This window comes from Onychostruthus taczanowskii, unplaced genomic scaffold (assembly GCF_017590055.1).
Source record: "Onychostruthus taczanowskii isolate IOZ18803 unplaced genomic scaffold, ASM1759005v1 scaffold159, whole genome shotgun sequence".
Lineage (NCBI taxonomy): Eukaryota > Metazoa > Chordata > Aves > Passeriformes > Passeridae > Onychostruthus > Onychostruthus taczanowskii.
The window spans coordinates 182,470-199,219 of NW_024498784.1; the positions used below are offsets into that span (position 1 = coordinate 182,470).

Sequence of the window (16,750 nt, forward strand, 5' to 3'; positions counted from 1 at the left end):
GGGTGTTCCAGCATGTTTTTCTGTTCAAGCCATGATGCTGTTGGCATAGGAAATGCACATCCTGCTGCTCTGAAGGGGAAGGTAAAGGATAAATGCTGGAAAATAAGGGCATATCTTTCAGATATTAAGTGATTTGTTCATGGCTGCTACCAGCTGTGTTTTACAGGTTTAAAAAAAAAAACCACAAATGAAGACTTTATAACAAAAACAGCTCTAGTCAAAACCTCTGCTCTTCATTTTACCACATTAACATTGAATCAGCAAGTGCAAGAGAAGTATGAAATTACAATCCTTATATTACATCCAGGTTCCTCTGTCTTGTGGCAAATACTTGTCCCCTAGACTTGGTCGCTGGCTTTTGGTTCCTGTGAGGGAGGACATCATGTGCACACTGGAAATGCAAGGCTTCTGAAATGAGGATCTGTGGGTATCGGCACTGCTCTGCCCCATGGGATACAGCGAGTGTGGAGCTGTGGGAGTGCAAAGGAGGTCCATGGAGATGATCAGAGGGCTGCAGCACCTCTCCTGAAGCTGGAGTTGTTCGGCCTGGAGAGCCATGCCTCTCCTTGTTCTCTTTTCTTTCCATCTATCAGTAGCTGTGAGGGAAACCAGCATTTCCTGGGCAGTGCACAGGGAGGGCTTTCCCTGGTTTTTTGGGGACTCAGTGCTGTTGTTCCCTCTGGGTCACTGATTCACAGCCTGGTGTTGAGGCATTTGTCATCCCCACAGGGCTTTGTAGCCTCTGTGAGGGTTGGGATGGCTCGTGCTCCAGGAAGGACATGGAATCTACATCTGCTTACTGATAGACTGCGTTGGGATGAATGTGTTTCCAGTATTCTAGACTCTCTTCATAGTAGCAGTGAACATTAATATTTATATATTTATAAGGTAAAATCCTGATATTTAATTGTTTTGACCCTATTTTTGGGAACATAATAGGTAATTTTACAAAATCTTAATTCAGAATATTGTCCTATGCAAGGAATAGTATTATTTAATTCATAAGCTGAAATTCATAATGAAGTAATTTAGCTTCTTTTTGATAACCTAGCGTGAAAAGTTTTTATAGGTTTTCTGAAGATGTTGAATACGTTGTGCTGGCATATGATGAGCAGTACTTAATGCAAATTAAAGAGAGATTTTGGCTGCTTGGTGTGCTTAGTTTTCAGGTAATATATTTTGAAATAAATTCCAACAGCTGGAAGTTTGCATAATAGATTAAAAGTGATTTAATGGGCCTGTTTAACCTGTGAGATGGAATTTATTAAAATTGGTGGATATTTAGGACCTTTAAAAGTTTCTTTGGTAATACAATGAAGGAGTTTCCTCAAAATGAAACTGCTGTGTGGCTAATATCTACCAGAAACATTTTTGGGAAAAGAACCTTCGAAACTTTCTCAATAACAGCTATGAAGAAAAAATGTCAAAGGGAAAATACGGGAAAGAAAAAAAAAAAAAAGCTTGGGTGGAAATTGAAATCTCTTGTGCGCACTCACTGCTGCTGTAGAACATTCCACTGACCTCCTCGTGGTCCATTCAAGCTGTAATATGTCCAGGAGCTCGCTGTCATCTGCCCTGGGCTTTGATGTCATGTTGCTGAATAGAAAAATTCATACTACAGTAAGCTGAACACTTTATCTGCACAAGACCTTGAATTTTAATGCTGTTGACTTGTTTCGAAGAGGGCAAAGAAAAAGGCAGTGGTCTGAAAACAGCCTTTTGGATACTGGGAGAAACAAAGACTTCTCATTTTTCAGGTTGAGTAACAGTTTGTTTTTGTTTCTCTGTCTCCTAACAGATTTATACGGATTGGGCTAATCACTATCTAGCAAAATCTGGTCACAAGAGATTGATAAAGGATCTACAGCAAGATGTGACTGATGGAGTCCTGCTAGCTGAAATAATTCAAGTTGTAGGTGAGTGGCTTTCTGTGTTTGTGCCAAGTATCCACCAGCTCAGTCAGACAATCCCTGTTTTTGTCTTCTGCACTAACACAGAGTGCAAGGGGGGCTATCCATCAAACTGCATGGAATTGTGTAGATAATTTTCCTTCAGAGACTTTGGTAATTAATTTGAAAAAGCCTTGTCTTACAGTGGAGAAATATTGGATGTTGCTGATAAGATCTCCTGACACAGCAGTATTACTCCACATGGCTGAATGTTAAAAACAAACAAACAACTCATTTTTTTCTGCTAGGATGCTGTTAGGCCTCACAATTTCTAATACCTCTTGGGTACTGGTCTGAATGTAAATCACAGTGATATTGCCTCCTGTGTTGAACCTCCTGCCTCCAGCTGGATTTGGGAGATCCATATATACAGCTGGGAAAGGAGAAAGGGTGTAATTTTTGTGTGGCAGAAAAAGAAATCTTTCATAATGAGTTTTCAGATGAGGAAAATCACTTACCATTTGGACAAATCTCCAAGTGCAGGCTCAGTTATTTTATCTAAAGCCTTTAGTTGTCTTAAATTAGTGCATTAATGCTCGTGGATAATGAAAGTTCTGAACAATTTTCTCTGTGTAGAGCTGCATATTGTCCCTCTTCCCTTGAGCCTGGATCCTTCATTAGTTCCTTCAGAGGCTCATCCATCTGGTGCTGGGAATGCCACAAAACACATGCATGGGCGGATGGAGATGGATGGAATGGGAAAGCCTGCTAATGGGAATTAGGACAACCATTGTTAGAAACAAACTGACAGATTTGAGATGCAAATTAAGAAGCCGGCAATGAAGGAACAGGACAGCAGTGCACGCATATTTATTGTGTGTGTTTGAGATGCTGTAAAGGAGCTAGTTCTGGGTTTGAGGGAGGGATCTGCAAGCCCTGTTCTGGGATGACAGTGTGAAACATCTTGCAGTGATTTTGCTGGGATATGTTAAAAAAGATTTTGTCTCTCTGCTGTAGAACAACACTATATCTCAGTAGCATTGTAGACCTGCCCTGCAGTTACAGAGGTGTAAAAACAGGCTGTGAATTAAGTGATGACTGTGTGTTGACAGGTATTCACTTTGAACAGTGCTCCTTTCTATGTCCCTTTCCTTTAATAGGAAAGGTTTTTGGAAACCCAGGAGCAGTCAGGTGTTGATTCCTTTCATACCTGTCTGGCTACCCTGCCTTAACAGCTGTAGGAAGCTTCTGCGTGAGAATATGTGTGCAAGAATACCACCATCAAAATGTGGACTTGGTTCCTTCTACCAAATATTTAAATGTAGCTCTTTGAGTATTGACTTATGAAAATCCTTACGAAATGCAAATTATTCCTTCTAAAATACATAAGCAGTTATTGCTTTGATCACCTTTGCAGTTTTTTTATAGCTGCCTTTTGGCTAATATTTAAGATAAGGTCTGCAAGGTTTCAAAAGTTGAAGTATGAGGGGGGAAGGATTTCTTCTTCAAAGAACCTTTTTCATGTGGAAGAAAGGTCATATTTAGACATTCTGAGTTTAATCCAGCAAATTAATAGTGCAGAAAAGTAATTTGTTTCTGCTGTGTGTGGCTTTAGGCAACTGCATCTCTGTCACAAAGATGAGGAGGGCTTTCACAGTTAGAAGCATCTTTTTCTGTAGCCTGCAAAATCCAAGCTTTTTTCCTAACTACATAGTAAGAAAGCTTTGATATGCAGTGCAGGAGAGGGTTTTTTTTAATGTTATGGTGTGCTATGCGCAAAAGCAGTTATTTGCAAGTCAATTAAAATGCATTCACATCATTCTGGTTCATTTCAATTCAAAATTTAGGAGCCTGTAAAAGAATATGTAAGTACTGTATGCCTTAGTAATGCCATATAAACATAGTAGCTGTGTTTAAATCCATGGATACAGACCCCTGGGTGTGATCTGGGTTCTTGGAGGTATCTCTGTACATGTGTCCCAAACAAGAGAAAGCTCCTTCACAAGCTCATTAGTCTGCTTTCAAGTAGTTATGAATGGTGCCAATCTATAGAAATACAGCTATCAATTTTTAGAAGTGTTATAAATTTAATGTTACAAGATGGGTGCACAGGACAGGAAAATGGGATTTAATGAATTAATCTTTGTTTCTGTATGGCCAAATCCGAGATGGCATTCCTGGAAGCACTGTGTGCTTTTCATGTGTAGAGGCTGATGGACCATTCTGGGGAGCACACTGTGAATTCAGCTGCAGTCTCTTTCAGATTAGCATCAATTTCTCATTGCATTGTGTGCTGTGTCATGGGTGTGTAAAATAAGAGCTATCAGGCAAGAGTGAAGCTGTGTTACTGCTTTGTTTCTCATGGCTGTGACTGCTACTGGAATATCATGCCAAATGTGATCCTCCTAACAGAGGGAATCTATGAAGGGGATAGAGTTCTGACTGGTATCCTGAGAATACATGGGACTGCTACAAAATACAGCTTTCAATGCATGAATCAAATGGGATGTGAGTGCCTGCCTTTATTACAGTGAAAAAGCTGTGGGAAACTGAACTTTGGTTGTAACTGGTTCTTAAAACACAAAGTCATTTCAGCATGCAAGGCTGAAAGGTGAAACAGAGCAAACTCAGACTTTGAGGCAAACATTATCCACCTCAGGGATTTCACTGTTTTACCTCTGACCTTAAAGATGGAAACCGTGCTCTTCTGCAGGTTGGCTATGTTAGCATGGCATGTGAGCCATGCTCAAGAATCTTGAAATGTTTTTTCATGATTTGTGCTTTAAAAAAGAAGAAAGAAAAAGTTACTAGTTATTGATCATAAATTTCCCATTTGGATTTAAAACCTGTATTCACTCTGCAAGCAAACCACCTGCCATGCCAACATCTCTATATGTGTAGTTCTCACTTTTCCACCCAGCAGTGATTCAGCTTCCAGAGCTTACATCCTTCTTGTAGTTTAAAGGAATTCCCTGTCACTGTACAATTCCTTCTTGTAGTTTAAAGGAATTCCCTGTCACTGTACAAGGAGTTGTCAGAGCAGTTGGCTTCTGCCCCAGCTGTCTCTGGAGGCACAACCCAGTAGAGAACTCCAGCTGCTTTTTTTTCTTTTTGTGGCTCTCAGTGTTTCACACATTCACTTGGAGTGGATAGCTACAATCCAAAACCCCTTTACTGAGCTGGCAGCAGGTGCTCAGGAAATCATTGGAATAAATGCCCTTGATTTAGGTTTTTTGCTGTATTGCCTCTTTTTTTTTTTTTGCCTTTCAGCAAATGAAAAGATTGAAGACATCAATGGCTGCCCAAAAAATAAGTCTCAAATGGTAAGTAGTAAAGTGGTCTATTGTTTGTGGGTGAGTGGCTGAGTGACAGGGTGGGACTTCAATGTCTGAGACTTTTAGTAACAATTTTAAATTAATTTTAGTAACAATTTTAATTAATTTTGGTAACAATTTTAAATTAATTTTTCACAGTAGTTGACTAAAAGTATAATCTTCAGAACATTAATATTACAGTTCTTGCCCCATTGTACTCCACAGTAGTTGAATCAGGTCTTATAATTTACCACATATTTACAATTGAGATTATTTTTACATTGTTACTTTATATTTTTGAAATATCACATAATTAGACAAATATATAGAAATAAAGAATTAGATATTTGAAAGTATGATTAAGACTTTCTATATGTTTTGAAATGAAACAAAGTAAATGAGCAATATGAATGAAATGAAAAAAATTCATAAAATTCAAGAAGCAATTTGTTGACAGATAAGAAGTTAGTTTGTATCTTGCTTGTATTTAATATTCAAACCTGGAGAACCAAAAATCAGTCCAGGAAAATGAAAAGTATAATAATACCTCAGGAGTATATTTGCTCTGAGTATTGCTGAAGCTAAAGGTACAGCAGCATTTTATGAAGAACACAAGTAATAAAAAACTTATTTTTAAAATGCATTTAAATGAAGAGTTTTTAAAATTTATGATACTTCAAACAAGGTTACTGCCTTCTGTATCTGGAGAAAAAGTAATTTTGCAACATAAATTCTATTATCTTCCTTTGGCATTGCAAATGCTTGCTTTGGGACTCTTGGATACCTGTTCTCTCTGGGAAGCTTTTTTAATGTTTTTATTTTTGAGTGTTCCTGTTTGCCCCTACTTTCATGACTTCAACATGACCACAGCCACTCATGTAGTAAAATGAATTAAAGATTTAAGGAGAGTTTGACATCTTAAGTCAAAACTCACACTCCGTTCTGCTCTTTTCTCTCGGTTTTGTGTTGTATCTTGGAAGTTATCAATCTTGTTGAAACCATGGAGCAAGCGCTCTGTAAAAAGCAAGCCATCAGGAAGATTTATCATTACTCCTTTTTGCTGCTTTGAAGAGTGTGGTTGCTGCTTGTTGTAGCTACAGCAGTTGTCTGGAGTATAAATAATGAGGAAATTTTGACAATTGCTATAATTTAATGTTCCACAAGTGTGTTGTAAGAACTGAATTTCATTCAGGACTGGAATCTGTAACCACTTCCAGGACATTGCAGCTAAAAAAGTCACTTCAAGTCATTATTCTCAATGAAGATGAAGTGCTGCTCTGTTGGATAGTGGGATGCATGTAGCTTGTGGAAGCTGGATCAAGTTATAACCAGAGGCATGCAGGGAGCATGTGCTGGGTCAGGAATGCTGGACAGGTCTGGAAGGAGACATTTGGTCTGTGCTGCCTCCTCTGATGTTACTCCACTTGCTCATTCAGGAGGCTGTGGTGGATGGGACTGGCCCCCCCACTCATCAGACCTGCAGTCACAGCTGGGCATCCCCAGCAGTTTTTCTCATGGGAGAAAAATGAGAATTATGCTTGTGGCTTGCTTTTATCAGGTGCACATGGTTACAGAGCTCTTTGTTGTCTGACTGTAAAAATAATGTTGTTTTCCAGAGAAGCTGTGGTTGCCCCATCCCTGGAAGTGTTCAGGGCCACGTTGGAGGGGGCTTGGAGCAACCTGGGTTAGTGAAAGCTGTGACCAGATGATCTTTAAGGATGCTTTCAACCCGAATAATTCCATGATTCTTCTAAGGCAGAACATAGGAATCTTTGTAGGGGTGGTGTTTATGCAGTAGTTACTGGCAGTGTTTAGGGAGACAGGACAGACATGTTGCAGTGCTTGTTTTAGGTACAGCAGCCTTCATCCTTTGCATTTCAGTGCACTCTATTAATACAGCTTACAGGATCCTGCAGAGTGTGGGAGCTGCTGTTTGTGTCTGGTAACTCTGGCTCAGAGAGGTGGCAGAGGCAAGGCCATCTAGACACTTAGGTAATGTCCACTCTTTTTTCAAATGAGCTGGCAATGAATCTTTCAGTTCAAAGTGTCTATATTCATATTAGAGTGCTTGAAAGGCGAGCAGCACACTTGAGGAGATTTGGGGGATGTAAAAAAAATAGCACCAATAAATGGAGATTTAGCTTTGCTCATTGTGTAGAAATTCAGCAGATCTCAGAAGGAAGATCTTCTACTATCCTCTTTTCCCTTTGCAGAGTCCCAGTGCTGTAAGCAGACACATGTGAGCTGAGCTGTGAAGAATTAGCTCACTCCCAGCCAGGTGTGTCAGTTTAGAAAGCTGAACCAAATCTGTGTCTTCCCAAATCCATCAAAGGACATGGGGAAAAGAAGTGTCTTCACTTCCATGTGGCACAGTCCCAAGCTGGTGGTGCCAAACCTGAGGGAGCTCTTTGCAGAGCCAGATCCAGCCTGTCTGCCTTGTTCCCTCTGTTGGAGAGCATCAGGCAAATTGGTCCAAACGGAGCATTAGAGACAGCTTGGCTCTGTCAGGCTCCAAGCCAGTGCTAATAAGCCTTGTCAAGTGAAGTTTAGTACTGCAGAACCATGTGGGACCATCAGTACTTATCAACCGTGTTCCAGTGCCAAAAATGACATGACAAGGACCCCACTGGCTCTGTGAAAAATTACTTAGGTGAGAACCTGTCCTCCCATCATCATCCTGTCTGGGTTGTTCTGCTGAGGGGAGTTCCCTGTCTTCCTTTGCTCCAGATAAGAGTTGGCTGGCTTTTATATAATCTATTATACACTGTTCTGTAGCTTGTCCTCCGCATGAAATCTGTTTCAGGGTTTTTTTTCCTCCAAACCTCTATATTTTCATACTGTAGATATTTGTCTAAACAAAAGCCTGTAATTCTGGTAATTAGTTCCAGCTGCATGCAGAAAATACTGTGGGTAAGAGAGGATGTGCTTGTATGGAGCACAGGCTCTGGGACCAGGAACATTCAGAGAGCATCGCAGCACTGGGTTTAAAAAAAAACAACTGAAAATGTTGGCATAGTCCTTAAAAACTGGGTGAAGGTCAAGGCCAGTTTCTGCTCCTGCACACTTCTGAAAAGAAGACTTAGGTGAAGAAACCTGAGTAGGGCTGTCTCTGCTAATATGGTTTGTTTATAGAAAAACAGATCTTTTTCCTTTTTTATTTCTTACTTGCTTCTTGTTTAGGGCATGATTTTAGAGTTTAACATGTGGCTTCTTGCAGATTATGGGAGGTTAGTACCTGCCCTCCTGGGTATTACAGATTATTCTTATTCATGTGGGTGCCTTTGCAAGTGCTGAATGTTACCTCTTGTAAAAGGGTTCATACCACTTACATCTGTAAGATGATAAACAGAACCCAAAGTGTATGAGTTGTCTGTGCTGCATTGTAGATGTATGAATATAGCAAAGCTGAAACGTGCTGAAAGGAAGAGTTGGGGAGCCTGTGGGTGGATACACCAGACTTTCATCTTCCCATGTCTGGGGAAGTTGTGTGACACTCAGGACAAGAATTTGGAGCAGCAGAAAGGCGTGTAGGCTTAACAAACACCACAGCACCTCCTATAAATAAGGGAGGAAATTACTGTGGTTTGCCTGTGGGTTAGTGCTTGGGCTTTAATATTTTTCAGGATTGCTTTGTCTATGTGTTCTCCCAACAGCAAAAGGGAAAAGGGAGGTATTTATTTTTTTAATGTGTTGGCAGGAAGTTTTAAGGAATCATCTCTTCCTGGTGCAGAAACCAAGCTGTAGTGGTGAACTGATATCACTCAGTCTTCTTACTGCTGTTTGTCTTGCAAACAAAGGGTCTTGTACTGACTGCATTGTGGATCAGAGCCAGCATTTCTTCCCAAGAACTGTATGGAAGTTGGGATGAAGGTCGTGTTTTCAGTGCAATAACTTCATTTTCAAGGAAACCTTACTTCCAGTGATGGGAATTTGACTATTATTTTAATATTTGTCTGATTTCTTGTGCTCTGATAATGAGCTGTTTTGTAATGTGTGTGACGCCTAAGGAACAGTTTGTATGGGAATTTTCCAGCATGGTGGGGATCTTGGTTTTGACTTGAACAGTACTAAGAATATTAATTCAGCTGTTGGAGAAAGGTATCCACTCCCCTCTTCAGTGTGATCCTTGCCAGTTCCATACATTATATTTTTTATTGTCGAAAGAGAATAGGTGTTGAAATCTCCATTACTAATTCGTTTGTATGGCATGTGTCATTCATATTTCTGTGTTCTTTTTCTGAAGAGCACTTTAATGAATTGATGTAATGGGTGTGAGTGCTGCCATGATGTGGCTCATACTTACAGGAGATAGCTGGGCTCACACATTCATGGTTGGAAGGCATAATACAAGCTGAAACCATCTGCATGACCCGAGCAGCTCTCTCTGTGTGCTCCCACTGAGGGAGGGAGCTGCTGTTTCATGTACAAATAACTAAAAATAGCTGTTGTATTTAAAAAAAAAAATAAATATTTGTTGCTTGTTTTCTCATGGAAAATAATTCTGTCTCTGCTCTTCGAGAGCAGGCACCCACTTTAACCTGCTCCTCTAAAAGGTTTGAGCAGTTTTACACAGCCAGTGTTGTCCAAACATTGCCATAGGAAGGTGCAATAATCTGCCAGGCTGTTGCTTCAGCCTCCCCGAGTCCCAAAGTCAAGGAGGGCTCTGCTGCTGGGGCATGTGCTGCTAATTCAGGGGAGCAGCCCTGCTGGAAGATCAAAAGCATCACAAGCATGTTTTTTTGCTGTGAATTCCTAGCATAGGATTTTTGGAAATGTATCCCAGGAGTTAAATATAGCTGTGTATTTTCAAGTAATCCAACTCCAAGGCTGAGCAAATGTATTAAAGGGAGCTGTCACATCATCTGAGCCTTCCCCCACTTTGCATGGGGAGCTTGTAATTTACCAGGAGCATATGTTTGGAAATTTAATCTGGTTTGATGCTACCATGGTAACAGATGGTGTCTTCTGGCCCTAACCTGTGGTGCAGTTCCACCCAGCTGAAGGTCATCTGAGGGGGAAGACATCCTCCAGTGCTGTGCCAGCCTGGCCAGTGACAGACACCAGCTCAGCTGCTGTGACTGCCCGTGCAGGGACGTGGCCAAACAGCAAGTTCCGAAAGTTAAAAGAATTTTCTTTAAGCTCTCAGGGTTTCTGTTGGTCGTGTGTGAGCCCACATTGTGATGTAGACAAGAATGATTTACTACAGAGAAGATCTGCCAGGTTGCTTGTACTTAGCTGTCCGTCAGCCTCAGTTTATATGACTCTTGCTCCAACATAAGATTGATTTTACTATCTCTGTTTTTTTCCAGATACCCAGACTGTTGTTATGCTGCCATGCTTCCCATTTGTGCATGGTAATCAGCGAGACAGGCATGGTTGGATCAGAGCTTTCTGTGCTGCAGAGCTCGCAGTCCAAATAAAACCACAAGCCCCCCACTGGGCCCCCCCATCATCCTACATAGAAAATAACCGGGTAAATGGAATTCAGATCAGGAAGGACCAATATGTACATCTCCCTGCCATGAGGCACGGCAGTGTCACCAAACAGAGATTTGTTTAATTACAGGAAGGGATGGCTTCCAGAACTCTGCCTGCTTGCAGAGATGGGTGACAAGGCAGTGTGTGCCTCCTGTGCTGGATGGGTGTTTAGGGTGCCTTTGGAGACATTGCTGCTGACACTCTCAGTCCCATAAAGAATCACCTTCGTGGTCCCAGTGGGCTGCTCTCATTTGTACAACATCTGTCTCTGAAACAGTGTGAGGTTAAATAAAGAGCAACAAAGTAATTTTTATCTAAAAAATGCAATATATGAGCTTCAGTATAAAGGCAGAATTAGATTCTGTTTGATAATTTACGTCACAGTTAAAGGGAATTACTACATTGTGAATACCTGTGGTTCTGCCCACCCTGTGTTCATGAAACAGCAAATGGATTGAGGGGCCAGGGTCATTCCACATGTGTATATGGAGGTGTCTGTAGCTTCCACTTATATATTTACATCTACACCAAAGTCTAGAAGCACCATTAACATAATTTTCTGCCATGACCATTGCTGATATAAAATTGCTACATAAATATATCTTTTATGCAATACTTTGCAAACACACAGCTTCTTATTATGCTTGGCATAAATGGGGAAAACTGTGAAATCATGGATGAGAACCTTTTCTAACTAAGAAGAAAAAGTTTGGTTGATTTGAGGACAGGTAGAAATAAAAATTAATTTATTATTCTCCTTCAGCTTGGTGCTATAAGAATTAAGATTGTTGGTATGGAAATTACTTCTCCTGGCTGGAGATTTCTTTTACAGGAGATGCAGTGATAAGCTCTTCACTGTGGAATATCTGTGTAAACAGATCATAGCTGTTACAAAGAATTAAACAGTCCAGAGAAATAAACCTTTTGCCTCTGTGTCTTGTCACAGATCTTTCATTTGCAGCCATTGCTGATACGCTGTAACTGGCTGATAATGGCTATTTTATTTAGTTGTTTCTTGATGGTAGTGCATATCTAGAGCATTTTATTCTTCTGGTTTTTGTGCAGAGCTATTTTTACATACACAAGGGGTATTATTGCACTTGTTCTGAGCAGTTATGCAGGGGAATTTCAGGAGGAGATGTTATCCAGGTGCAAGGAAAGAAGGGGCATGTATGTGTTGGTGGCACTGCAAGAAATCCCTTGGGAACAGGTGAGGCTGAGAGCCCCAGGGCTGCAGACACAGAAATGCCAGTGGGGAGGGAGCACAGCACCTGGGAATGGGCTCTGGCTGCAGCTCCCTGCCCAGGGGCCTTTTTTGGAAATGAACAACTGTCAGCGACTGCATTGCAGGAGGTTCTTTCTGAACAAGTTTCATTAAATTCTGGATTCCTGCTGCAAGTTCAAGTTACTGATACACAGAGCGTTCAATATCTGAGATGGTGTTTGAGGACAGAGAGCAGACAGCACTTGGTGCACTGAGTGGTGTTGGTGTCAGTCCTTCCTTTTGAGCATTTGTGCACTCTGGAAAATGTTGGTTTATGTAAATTTCAAGGATGCTTTAGGAAGAAGTCCACCTTTGCTAGATATTGCTGTCATTTTAGATTGAATCACAGAATCATGAAATTACTTGTGTTGGAAGATATTGTGAAGGCCACCTGGTTCCAACCCCCCTGCCATGGGCAGGGACACCTTCCACTATCCCAGCTGGCTCCAAGCCCCATCCAGCCTGGCCTTGGACACTGCGAGGGATGAGGCAGCCACAGCTTTTCTGAGTAACCTGTGCCAGGGCCTCACCACCCTCACAGGGAAGGATTTCTTCCTAATCTCTAATCTAAACCTGCTCTCTCTCAGTTTAAAGCCATTCCCCCTTTTCCCAGTTGCACAGAACATAACTTGTAGCCTGGGAGTCCCAGATAGAAAAGGGTCTTCCATGAGCAGCCAGGGAAGGAGGAAATAATGCATCGGTTAGAGTCACTACTGTCCCAATTATGGGTTTATTGAGCACAGCCATGGCTTCTCCCCACCTTTTCCTCTTCTCAGTTACACAGGAACAGAGATTCACTGCCAAGAAATACAGTTACTGTGGTATGTGCTAAAATATTGTCAAGAGAGTTTCATCTGTATCCTAAGTTAAGGATTCTCCAGAGGCAGGATTCTTTATTTATACTTGTTTTGCAAAGTTGAGCTTGTTGTTGCTTAATCATAATTTAGAACATCTCAAGATTTCAAATTATTCACAAATTTTCCGTTTTACCTTCTCAAAGGTCTGACTCTGAAGAGCTAATAAAAAAATAATATTTCCAGGAATATTTTTCAAAGAAAATGCTCTTTACTTTTGTTTTTCCCTGTGGGAAAATTTCAGTGTTGAATAAATAAACCTGAAAAAACAAACCTGAAAGAAAGCTGAATAAAGCAGGACCATTTCCACAACCCTCCATGTGTCTCTCCCTGAGCAGATCAGCTTTGGCAAACCTTGGGAGTGGCCCTGGGTGGCCTGAATCCATTCACAATACAAGCGTGCCCCTTGGATGCTCTTTGTTGCCATTAGGAATTTTGGCCAGTGTGAAGCACAGTTTTCTCTGTGGGGTTTACTGCCCTCATTTCTATTCACACTGGGCATGTTGGGAGTGAATGTTGAATATTTGTCCCATTATTTCTGCAGGAAGAGCTGCAAACACAGGATAGCAAAGGTTTTACCAGTGTCAAAGAGAAGAGGATGCATGAGATGAGGCTTAGGCTGGTTCGCCAGCTTTAGACTAGTGCCCAAACTCTCCTTGTCTTTAAAAACCCAAAGTAAGGCAATTTTAAGAGAAGACTCAACTCTTCATGTATATTTGAGTAGATTTCTGTTTCTGTGGGTATATCTGCCACATCGTGGCTTCAGAATACAGATTAGCTTCATTTGCCCTTCCGTTACATCTTTTATTTTAAGTGGCCCACCAAGTTCTGTCAAAATCCTGAAACTTAATTTTGGGAGACGTTTTTATCCAAGTAGTCAGGAGCAGCACATGAACGCTGGGAGCAATGTATTATTTTCCTTTTAAAAAGGTGCATTTTGAATGGGATAACCTCTAATGAAGATTTATTTTAGAGCAATAAGAGTTGGTATTTATATCCTTCTGGGACAAATGGAATTTTCAGTTCTGCTTTGGTATTTTTTATATATAATTATATTTAGGAAATAGAGCAAATGAGATATTATTGGAATGAAGAGCCCTTCCTCCCCAAAACTCCAGGATTCTAAGGATTATCAATGTAATGACTTAAGATTTTAAGGCTCTTTCTAAACTTTAGGATATAAAAATATGAGAATAAATGCCTTATTCAAAAATACAAGCAAGGATTAAATTTTGTCCTAAGGAACAGCTTGTGTTTCTTAGGCTATTTCCTTGTTTCTGCACTGTATGTGAAGTCTGCTGGAATATTGCATAAAGGTTTGTGAGGCCTTAAAAACTTTCATCTGAATTAATTATTTTTTCTTTTGAAAATATACTACACATGAAATTGAGCCACAGGCTACACGGAAGGCACTGGTTTCAGTATAAGAAGTGGGTTTTGTGGATATGCTTATCAAAACTCCCCATTTATCACTGCAAAAGTTGGGAGCAGAGGTCTTGCATCGCAATGTGAGAAACTTCCCCTGGTTTGTAAGTGAAGGAACCTACAACGAGTTTAATTCTGCCTTTTCTTTAGAAAAACATCCATGTCTGTGCCAGTGGCAGCCCTAGTTATCCTTTACCTTGTGTATTTGACTTGGCAGAGTTGGACAGACAGCTTTGGCTGGAGGCTGTGTCCATACTCAGCTTTTCGTCTGATGTAGTCAATGTTCAACACATCAGTGCCCACCTGTGGGTCTCCATTTATAGGCTACAGGATGGAGATATTTTGGCTTGGTTTTTGTGTTGTTTTTTTTTTTTTTTTAAATTCGTTTCTGGCGTATCCTGTTCTGCTCATACAGGCCAGGGCATGTTTTCTCTAGCACTGGCAAGAATAGAAATTGAAATTGCTGCTATATGACAAGCACAAAGTCTTGTGTGATTGTCTGGTCTTGGACAGTTCTCCACATATAGCACTTAGGCATGATGCCTTCTGTTCCCACCTTGTCAGGTTATTAATGTTAAGAGGAAGTTTTCAGGTAGCTTTTCCTTCTCTGAGTATGAGAATGGGATTAATGACACTTGGTACGTTATGTCTGAGCAGAAATTTAATTTTACAGCGTTGTTGGAGTTTTTTTTTCACAATCTCCTAATTAAAAGAAAGCAGGAGGAGGAATCCCAGAGGCTACCAGCCCCTCTGATGTGGGCTCAGCTGTCCTTGGTTGGCATTTAGGGACATTTTAGAATAAATACCCATCATAAAAGGATGTGGGACTGATAGCACATTGATAGTAGATTACACCTGAAATAGTTTAAATGTGGCGATCTAAAATTGCCAATTAATTTGAATATTTTGTCTGGGAGGTTTAATAAGGCTCAGTTTTGGATACCCAGGTAATGTTTCTGAGTGAGATAATCAGTGTGGGTGGCTTGGTTTCCCTTCTTTTGCACAGCTTTCCCCTGTTTTGGGTAGCCAGGGGAAGCTGCCATCTTTCCCTGCTTTGCTTCTGCTGCGTTAAACATTGCTGACAAAGCAAATGAGGAATCAGAATTGTCAGCCAAAAAATCAGTTGTAGCTCACAGTGAAACAGAAAATATCCACTCCCCTTTGGCAAATCCAGTCCTTTCACATCTGCTTAAAGGGTTTAAGCAATGTGTGGACTTCGCAGAAAAGGGACCTATAGAATCTGGGTGATAATTTGCTGCTGAATGCTGTAATTGCAAGGAGGCAACTGTACTTTGTGTTGGAAGTCACCAGGATGCAGGGTCAGTGGGGTTTTGCTTAGAATCATAGAATGGTTTGGGTTGGAAGGGACTTCAAAGACCATGTTGTTCCAGTTCCAGTTCATGGGCAGGGACACCTTTCACTATCCCAGGCTGCTCCAAGCCTTGTCCAATCTGGCCTTGAACAATTCCAGGGATGGAGCAGCCGTACTTCTGTGCCAGGGCCTCACCACCCTCACAGGGAAGAGTTTTTCCCTACCATCTAGCTGAGATCTATCCAGAAACTTGACTTCTATCCTATGCACATCTAAATGGTCTAATTATCATAGCTTGCTATCTCCAGCCCTATCTGCGCTGGGGTCATCTTTCTGCATAAAACAATATTTTTCTATTATTATTAATAGTTAATACAGCAGGGGCCAGGGCAGAAATTCTTCCTTGGAGCTTTTATGAGTGAAATTCATGACATGTTGCATTGTGGGAAGTCATCTCTTCAAATAGCAACATGACTTCTGATGCATTAGACTGATTCAGCCAAGTCAGGGTTCTTGACTGAGGCCAGCCATTGTTGTGTGGAAAGGACCTTGAATTCTTACCAGCAGTAAATTTTAATAATTTCAACTACATAATTTCAGTCCTACGTTCAGTGTTCCACTTTCTTCTTGGATTTTCTCCAATTTCCTTCTGTTTTCCTTTTCAAGCTCTATTTTTCCTTCAAAATCAACCAATTCCTCTCATTCCTGCCATGCTGCCATGTAATGTTGTTAATATCACAGATACTGTGGAAATCTTGGACAGTCATTGACACCTTTATATCTTTCAGCTTTATTCTTCTAGTGAATTTCTCATATGTGCAGTGCTGTACATCCCCACAGGACCTTATCCTAGGTTTTTATTTTCTGAATGTAACCTTTGCACATCCCTGTTACTCCCGCTTTGTTTTGTCATGCTTGATGAAATTAGGGTGTTTTCCATACCAGTAGAGCACCAAGAGCCCCTGTTTCTCACAGCTTTTAGCCAGGCATTACCACTGGTGTGTCAAGGCAGTTCCATCTGACCTTTTGTATGGCTGTGAGGTTCCAGGTTGCTCAACCTATGATACCTGTGATGGAGAGTCATCCATCAGTCTAAGGATGGGAGTGATTTGCCTTAATTCAGTGGCTACAATGCTAAAAAAAACTGGGGGGTTATCCCATAGGAGAAATGGAATTATTTTTAAAGGGGACTCCCTGAATCTGAAGAGGATGAG

The 16,750-nt window shown here is 40.9% G+C and overlaps 1 protein-coding gene across 6 annotated transcripts in view; it reads left to right on the forward strand.

The window, feature by feature from the left end:
- NAV2 (neuron navigator 2) overlaps window positions 1-16,750 on the forward strand; it is a 206,466-nt gene that overhangs the window by 53,513 nt on the left and 136,203 nt on the right. For all 6 annotated transcript variants that reach the window (XM_041399202.1, XM_041399198.1, XM_041399197.1 and 3 more), the window contains exons 2-3: window positions 1,799-1,916; window positions 5,160-5,212. In XM_041399202.1, coding sequence (XP_041255136.1) covers window positions 1,799-1,916; window positions 5,160-5,212 — 171 coding nt within the window. The remainder of the gene's footprint in view (window positions 1-1,798; window positions 1,917-5,159; window positions 5,213-16,750) is intronic.